At 38.7% G+C, this 9,221-nt stretch overlaps 1 protein-coding gene across 1 annotated transcript in view; it reads right to left on the reverse strand.

The window, feature by feature from the left end:
- kat2a (K(lysine) acetyltransferase 2A) overlaps positions 1-8,840 on the reverse strand; it is a 13,350-nt gene extending 4,510 nt beyond the window's left edge. Inside the window, exons 1-9 of the mRNA XM_024272744.1 lie at positions 8,564-8,840; positions 8,200-8,323; positions 5,436-5,581; positions 5,187-5,276; positions 3,432-3,613; positions 3,166-3,357; positions 2,965-3,071; positions 2,567-2,665; positions 803-939 (exon numbers count right to left, since the gene is read on the reverse strand). Coding sequence (XP_024128512.1) covers positions 803-939; positions 2,567-2,665; positions 2,965-3,071; positions 3,166-3,357; positions 3,432-3,613; positions 5,187-5,276; positions 5,436-5,581; positions 8,200-8,323; positions 8,564-8,833 — 1,347 coding nt within the window. The 5' untranslated portion in view covers positions 8,834-8,840. The remainder of the gene's footprint in view (positions 1-802; positions 940-2,566; positions 2,666-2,964; positions 3,072-3,165; positions 3,358-3,431; positions 3,614-5,186; positions 5,277-5,435; positions 5,582-8,199; positions 8,324-8,563) is intronic.
- Positions 8,841-9,221: the final 381 nt, after the last annotated feature.

Raw genomic sequence — 9,221 nt, forward strand, 5'->3', positions numbered from 1 at the left:
AAATAAATCACTCCTGAGCATAAGTCGCAACCCTGGCTAAACTACGAAAAAAACAGTGACTTATGCTCTGGAAAATACGATTCTGTTCCAGAAAAAAAGTAGCTTTACATCAATGTATAAAACTGGTCAGAATCCATGGGAATTACATCCATTGCATCAATGGTTGAAGAGTTACACCAGTTCAAAGAGCGCATGTTACTTTACCTTGACTGACAGTAAGGATGAAAACAAGTCTAATACAGACTTAAAGTCCCACTCTGATCATCTAAAGCGTTCCAAGTGATCTTTTAAGGATGATTATGCCGTTTTTAGCAAACATTTTTAAAAAAAACTCCTGTTTTCTAGGATGTAGTTTCGGTATAGTTCGTTAGAAAATCACCTCTATATAGTGTTGGCATGGATGATCCCTTCCCATCATCCATCTGTATGCATACTCTCACCTGCCTAACACCAAAATGGTGGGCAACATAGGAGCTATCCAGCTGTACAGTCTTTAGCCAGCTGCCAGGTCAGATGAGGAAAATGAAGACGTACATGGATCTATCTGGAAGTGGATGCATCAGAGGGGAGCGGATCCAGATTGTAGATTCTAAGTAACATCTACAAGTTTTTTCCAACAGCATTCTTTCATCTGCTCCCGATTTGAATAAAGAACTCAGAAATGTTATATTTTTCTCTAATCTACATTCTTCCTCATAAAAAAATGCCACAAGGACGTTCATCAGAGAGGGTCTCAAACAGATACAAAATATTTTTTTCAAAACAGACAGGCCATGTTTCTCCATGTGAGTGTTGGACTGACCTCTGGACCCAGCATGGCGGCCGGATCTGTGATTGTCATCATGACTTCGTTGACCAGCTCCATAGGAATGTCTCCCATCACGCGGATCCGCTTGGCGTCCTCCAATGTTAACGCCTCCGGTAGTTTCCGCTTCTCCCCTGAGCAAAAGACACAAACGATCCCATTCTTAAATGTAAAAGTCACTCGGAGCAGACTGATGTCACCGAGAGGTTTGTTGTTAGGGTAGCTGCTGACATGACTGTAAACTTTCTGCCAACTGTTGAAGACACATCGTTAAATTTAAAAACATTGATTGAACCAACATTTGTAACATATATAATAAATCGGACAAAATTTGTTAAGAAAATAACTTCAGAGAGGCATCTGGTACTTCGTAAAAATCTACAGCTTTTTTAACCATTGACTCTAAAACGTTTTATTACTCAAACAGACTTTACTGTGTAAATATTCTGGATTTTTCAACCTTTAATTTTCTGAAGTCAACAGTGAAATTTTTGTGGCCCGTTTTAAAACCCGGAAGTAAAACGACTCAATTTCTGAGGCTCCACCTTTCGCTCCTTGTCGGTCCCGCCCATTTCACGACGTCATCCTTGAACAAAATAAGATGGAAGCGCTGCGGTCTGCAAAATCTTGTCAGGATTTTTCCCTTTTTTAAACTTTTTATTTTGCTGATGAATTCTGAGCGTCTGTATGAAGACCAGGTTTAACACTTTTACCGCTGGTTTGAAACCGCGGAGTTAAACCTACATGATGGTTATTGGAGGTAAACACACTAAAAGACACGTCAGTAGAATCACGTTAAAAGTTATTTTATTGAGTTTACATTTCTTCTAACATCATGTGACTGTCGGGTACGGTGGCCGTTTTGGTTCAGTTGTTCCCCTCTCGGATCGTTTCATATTCAGACTGAGGAATCTCAGAGAGAACAGAAGTTCAGTCTGATTGGAAACAAAAATTGGTCCGGGAGTGGTTCCTGATACAGGAAGGTAGTTATCTCCTGCCACAGCTCTGAGAAGGTGGGTGTGTTTTCATTGTAGTCTGGGGGCGGAGCTTGCAGCACAGACTCTTCCTGGGGGGAGCAGTTGGCATCGATCTTATGTCAGCACGTTTCCAACTGCTCGTTTTCGTGGTTATGGGAGGGGCTGCTGCAGATAGCGCAGGTTTTTAGAGGATTACTCTTAAATGTATGAACGGATCAAAATACCAATTTGGTGTTCTTTATAGTGAAGAATAAACAGTAAAATGCATTTAAAACCTCAAAAAGTAGAATTTTCATTCATGGTAGGGGCCCTTTAAGCTGTTATTCTGTGATACAAGGCTTAAGAAAAGTCAGTTAAAATGTCTTAGTAATACTTTGGTAAACTATGAAGCTACATCGCTTGACAGACTGTTGGAGCATTATGGGTAATGTTGTCAGGAGTCTGGCGGAGTGATACTTAAAATGATGAAGTGTGTTTTGTATTTAATGTGATACAACTTAATAATGTTGAACGTTAATGACGTACAGTTCACTAGAAAACATAAAGAACTTCCCATCACCCTATAAATAAAATCTCTGCTGCCTCTTGGGCCTTCTAGGCATTATGGGTAGTGTAGTCATATCACATTAAATGACTTTAGTCTTTTGTCACATCGTACGTCGATTTACTTTTGGTTACTATACGAACAAAAACTCAATAACTATCACTTTTTATGAAATGAAGTGTTAAAACACTATACAGACGCGGCATTTTAATGCTGTCCAAACCGATGAAGTTCACTGACCCGGGATAGGCTCCACCCCTCCAGAGTCCATGGTGGACGAGCCGCTGCTCAGAGACTTGGACAGAGCAGGAGAACCAGACACTGCTGCCGGACTGATGACTGCAGGGATAAGACAAAAAAATAAATAAACTAGAACTTCAGCGACATCATTTCTGCTTCACCAATGGCATAAACTTCATTAAACCCAATTCAACAAATATAAGAAATTATTTCCAGCTGGTAAAATTTAAAAAATCTGCATCTCCACACTGTAAAAGATGAACAAAAAAGCCATTCTAATGGTTGATTATATCTGTAAGTGTATTTTCACGTGTTTTCCATCTTTCAGTTCCTCAAATCAATGAAATAACTTGAGATCAAATAATTTCTACTGTTCTTGTCCTGCCTGACCCCCTCACCTGTCTGATGCCCCAGCTGTGTGCCGTCTGAGGCCGGCATGGTGAAGTCGGCCTCCCAAATGGGGGAGTTCTCTCCGTAGATTTCCTCCTCCAGCATCGACAAGAACCTGCCGACACACAATCAAATATAAAACCGGTCCTGAAGGTCTTTGGTGAATCCAAACTTCCAATCCCAGCCACGGTTTGAAACTGGGTCCTTACTTAGGGAAGTGTGTGAGTATAAGTGTGCGTTTCTCTGGCAGCAGTTTATCTTTCTCCACTCTGAACTTCTCCAGGAGCTGGCGCCGGGTCACCGTGAAGATGGACTTGAGCAGGTTCCGCCCGAACACGTGCGTGGTTTCGTAGCGCGGCAGGCTGTCGTTGCTCTGCGGGACGTGGCAGTAGCACAACCACCTGCCAGGCACGACAAAATGAAACGCCGTTCCAAATCCCTCATAAAACTTTCTGTTCTTCGTAAAAACACACACCTGGTGTAGTCCACTTTATACGCCGCCCCGTCATCCTTTTGGGTGCGCTGGCGATACTGTGTCGGCGTCTCGAGCTTCCAGTAGTTGAGACACAAAAGGAACATCTTTGACAGCTCAAACATGGTCTGTCTTTCCTTTGGAGCCAGGTGGCTGAACTTATACTGAACGAAATTCAAAACTCCCTGTGAAAACAAAACAGTTTATTTAAGGTTTAAGTTGAATTAGTGTGGAATAATATCCCTGTCTTTTAATTATTCATAATTTTGTTAAAAAGTTACGGTTGAAAATGTTTTTAAAATTGGCATTATTCTAGCTTTTTGGACTATTTTGGCATTTACTAAGATTTTTTAGGCTGTTTTGGAGTTTAATATTTCAGATACATGCTAGCTCTTTTATGGCTAATTTTGGCTTTTTTTAAATGTTTTTTAGGCTGTTTTGGTATCAGGCTAATATTTACACGCTAGCTGTTTTGGCTAATTTGGGCTTTTTTCCATTTTTTAGGCTAAGTTGAAGTTTAGCTATTTTTTCCAGCTACATGCTAGCTCTGGCTATCAGCTCCAGCGTTTTCTATTGTCTGCTTTAGCGGTTTTAGCTATCAATTTCAGCATCTTCAGCTGCCAAATTCAGCTTACAGCATTCTCACTAGCATTACTGCAGGTAATGGTATATACCGTATTTTCCGGACTATAAGTCGCGCTTTTTTTCATAGATTTTACACAGGTGGGACTTATACTCAGGAGCGACTTATATGTGATTTTGTTAGACATAAATAGGCCTATATTCATCCATTTGTTATTTTCCCCACTTAAACCGGTTGCCTTTTGGCTGTTGTTTCCCAATAACAACCACTAGAGGGCACTGTAGGTTTGTGTATCAGTATCTACTGCTGTCAGCTGACAGAAACGCAGAAGAAGAAGTTACGTTCAAAACAAACGCTCCTGATAATCTAATCATTCTCCTCATTGATGTTATGATGTTTTTCTCATTTGAATCAAGACATTATCATTATTGTTTTTATTTTTCTCTTCCTGGACTAATGCGGGACAACAAGCATCAAACTGGGTTATAAAAAGACAGAAGAGCAGCTAAAAACTGTCATTTAGATGCAGCTCCTGCAGGCTAGAAGGTAACGATCGCCGTAAGAAAAAGACAAAAAACTCCTGTCCTGAACCCAGAATGGAGAGATGATTATAGATGCTTTTGTGGAGTTCTTTAAAATAAATAACTTAACCTCTCAACATCATCCGTATCTTCTGTGTATTTTAAACGAGATAAACAGCCAAAGCCTCCATCATGTAGCGATGAGGCTAAAAACTTCAGACAGCTTCTCCATTGGGAGTGTCTAGTTTTTGAACACATTTTTTGGACAAACATTGAGCATTAAATTAGACGCACATTAAAAGATTCAGCGGACTCAAATTTGACGTATGAATCACATTTGATGTCAAATGTAACATTACGTCGGGCTTGTTGAATTTGTTCATAAATGTTGGACTATTCTCTTAAAAGTGCGACTTATACTCCGGAGCGGCTTATATATGTTTTTTCTTCTTCATTATGCATTGTTTGGCTACTGCGACTTATAGTCGGGAAAATACGGTATCTAGTTCATAAACATGTTAAAAAGGTTTGGTTTTAAAGTTTCAAAAATGTAGTTTTAGCGTGTTCAATCAATGTTTATCCTTTTCGGCCCGCGCCCTAAAGTGTTTTGGGTTTTGGCCCCTTGTGTGATTGAGTTTGACACCCCTGGTTTACCTGCTCAATGTTGGGTCTTTCAAAAGGTGGTGTTCCGAGGGATCCCTCCACAACAGGCTGGCTCATCTGAAGGATGCATTTCCTCAGCAGCTAAACAAAATAAGACAGTGATCAGAAACAAATGTGAACAATGTGTTTTTAATAATGAAGACGTGTTATGAACAAAACGATGCATAAAACAATTCGCCTCATATCACCACCACCTAAACTCTCAAAAACAGGCCATAGAACCGTCACGCTCCTGCGTACCTTGAAGAGGTAAAAGTACACTTGTTTGGTATCCGTGTCCTCCTCTTTGTGCACAGACATGAACAGGTTCTCCACATCAACCACCATTCCCAGCAGCCTGTTGATCTCCTCCTCAGACACATTTTCCAGGTGAGACACGTGCTCAGCTGCAAACAAGAGTTTTTATTAGGGATGGAACTAGCTTTAAAACAAATGGTGGAGAATCTGAATCGTGTTGAGAACCAACTGTAGGGATTGTATTTAGAGGTTGAACTACAAAAGACCCAAGAGAGGAAAATCTATTTAACTGTAGGTCCCAAAGGAAACCTGACAAGCAAACAAACCTCTGAGCATCAACTAATTAAGGCTTTCATCACAATAAAAGCTTTAGAGAACAGCTCTGAGCTGTAACTTTTTTGTCAGAGAGGTATTTTTTAAGACGAGAACAAATTAAAAACTTTGTGCAGTTTATGTGTGTGCTAATACTTGGTTCAAATGTGTAACCTGCGACTCGTGAGGCTCTTTCACCCCACCATTGTGGCTCTGGTTAAAGGAAAAAAACAAGTTTTCAATTTTAAAAAGTAATTGAGAAGTACAAATTAGTAAATTAAACTCAATCAAACTTTATTCAGCTCATTCACTGATAGAAAGACGGTACATATCACGTCAAACGAAAATCAGGTCAGTAAACATGACCAGATTGCACGGGAAGAGGATTAGAAAGAGGATTTTCTAGTTTTTTTTTTTAATAAATTAAAGAACAAGAATAAGTGCCTTATGGTTTGAAAATATAATAAGGGTAACTTAATTAGCTATGACTTAATCTTAGTTAGTTGATTTACTGCTTTTAGATTGAGATGGACCACAAAAAGTAAAACTAAATATCTTTATTTTTCTTAATCACTGCTGACATTACACAACCTATCACTACATTTGGTGCATTGAGATGATCTTTTGTGGTCCAAGGTGTCTTATTTTGAAACGACTCCATTAAATAGTTATAAAATTATTTTACATTTCAAAAAAGGTTATTTTTCTTTGTTTTACTTATACCAAAAACAACAATAAATGTGTATTTCTTAACATACATATAAATCAGTCTTAATTTTTTTAATTTTAGAGTGAATTAAGACTTTCTATTGGCTCCAATTAGGTTTTTGTCAGTAAAAAGTCGACCCAAACTAAGTGTTAAAGGTTGCACACCCCTGCTCTACACCAGAAATATGATTTTTTTTTGTTCTCTGTCTGATGTATAATGTAAAAAGAAACAAAAACATGTCTATTTTACTTCCAAAGAGGAAAAAATAACTATATTTACATGTTAGCATGGAAATTAAGGACTGAAAAATTATTCTTAAAAATACATTCCAATAAAAATTGAGTTTTTAACATATTCTTGTAGCATTCTTCCAGATTTAAAGTAAATAAGGATTAAAACTGTTTTTCTAAATATTGATTTATTAAAATTGTGGTATGTCAGGAGCAAATAAAAAAAAATATGTTTAAAAAATTGTCGTTGCTGTAAGACACGTGTCAAATACAAGGCCCGGGGGCCGGATCCGGCCCTCCAATTAATTCTATCCGGCCGTCCAGATTATTTTATTTCATTGTTATTAATGACCCGATGTTATTTTGCGCTCATTTCTAACTTGTATAAGTTTGACAAAATATATTTGTATGGGGAGTAAAATATTGAACATTTTTTAATGTTTAAGTTGATTTATTCTGGAATAATATTCCTGCTTTTTTATTATTCATAATTATGTTAAAAAGTTACGGCTTGAAAGTTTTAAAAATTGTCATTTTGCTAGCTTTTTGGACTATTTTAGCATCTAAAATGTTTTAGGCTATTTTGGACTTAAGCTAATATTTCAGCTACATGCTAGCTCTTTTGGCTAATTTAGGATTTTGCTTAGTTTTTTAGGCTGTTTTGGAGCCAGGCTAATATTTACACACTAGCTGTTTTGGCTAATTTAGGATTTAAAAAAAAACGTTTTAAAAATATTTTGGATTTTAGCTAATATTTAAGCTAAATACTAGACATCTTGCCTATAATAGGCTTTTAAAAAGTTTTTTAAGCTGTTTTGGAGTTTAGCTAAAATGTACACACTAGCTGTTTTGGCTAATTTAGGCTTTTTTAGGCTATTTTTCTTAGCTACATGCTAGCTGTTTTTATGCTAATGTGGCATTTAGCTAATATTTTAGATGGCTATCAGCTTCAGCGTTTTCAGCTATCAGCCGTCAAATTCAGCTTACAACATTCACACTAGCATTGTCGCAGGTAATGCTCCATATCTAGTTCATAATTATGTTAAAAAGTTACAGTTTTAAAAATGTAGTTTTAGCATGTTGAATAAATGTTCATCCCGTTGCGACCTAAGTTGTGTTTTGGATTTTGGCTCCTTGTGCGACTGAGTTTGATACCCCTGATTTAAGCAAAATATTAGGCTGGCATGTAAACTAATATTTTTCCTTTAATCCCAGTTGTCCGCTTGTTGTGGTCATGCAAACTAAAGGTTCAGTTTTGAGCTTCCTATAAATAAACAGTGATGTGACAGTTATTCTAAATAGAAATTAGATTCATCAAAGCTAAAAGGAGGAACAGATAGTTTTTTCTTCCTTCTTTTTACTGTCTATGACAGCGATGGATGTTTTCAAAAGGCCAACATGTGCGTCTGGTGTTGGATGTGTTGCTTCATCCCCCAGAACAGTAGTAAACAGTGGGATCAGAGGGGCTGCTCCCCTCTTCTTTTGTGGGTGTAAATGGAGGCTGAGTAGTTGGTACCCAGAGCATGTCCACAGCTGCGGCAGGGCTCGCTCAGGCTGGCTGCTTGCTGCTGCAGGTCCAGACGGGTGGCCGACGGAGGGTTTGGGTTTTTCCATCCGTTGCATTTACATGTGTCATTGGCCTGAGGACGCGAAACACAAACAATGACATCAACGGCCGCTTCTGGGCGTCAATGAGTAACTCATCAATCACGCTAGCTGACGGTTTTTGTGATGAATAGAAATGATTTTTGTTACAGTCGATGAAAGTGAATTAGTTTATGTTGCTCTACTTCTACTTTGTGCTGTGAAAATATATTTATAAACGCTAATAAATCTCAAAGACGGCTCTGTTGTGAACTTTGGCTAGCTACGTTAGCTACCTTGCATGCGGAGAATACGCCAAGTTTCTCGAGCTTTTTCGCCCGTGGGAAAGCTCGAACTTGGGCTTTCTTCTGGCTAGCGCGCTGTTGCTGGCTCAGTCCCGGCCTAACCGGGTCGCTACTGCCCGACCCGGAGCCTGTCGCTGCACTACCGGACCCCGCCGACCCAGCGGACTGGGTTTGTAGAAGCCGGGGTTGTAAGGCCTGCGCTGCCGGGTCCGACATCTCCACGCTGCTGCCGGAGACTTCCTCTGCTGCCGTTGAGCTCATGTGCTGCCTTCAGGTGCCGGGAAGAAAATTGGATTTTATAAACACGAACCACAAAAAGTCTAATTAAAAACGTATGCGGCATTTTTAAAAATGTTGGTTTAATTAGAAGTAAGCAAAGATATAAGATGTAATAAAATATTAACAATTTGAGAGCTTAGGTTGGCTAATTTGAGAAAATTCAAGCTTACGAGTAACTATTAACCGTATAACGGTGGTATAGTGTCCTCTAGTGATGAAAGATAAAAATGCAACACATGCCGGATGTTTAGGCCCAATTAATTACCGCACTTCTTCCTTTAAATCAATACTTTTTCTTTTAAATTACAACTTTAAAGCTCGTAATATTTCGAGAAAACAGTCGTAACTGTTAAATTATGAAAATAAAGTT

This window comes from Oryzias melastigma, linkage group LG8, assembly GCF_002922805.2.
Source record: "Oryzias melastigma strain HK-1 linkage group LG8, ASM292280v2, whole genome shotgun sequence".
Taxonomy (NCBI): domain Eukaryota; kingdom Metazoa; phylum Chordata; class Actinopteri; order Beloniformes; family Adrianichthyidae; genus Oryzias; species Oryzias melastigma.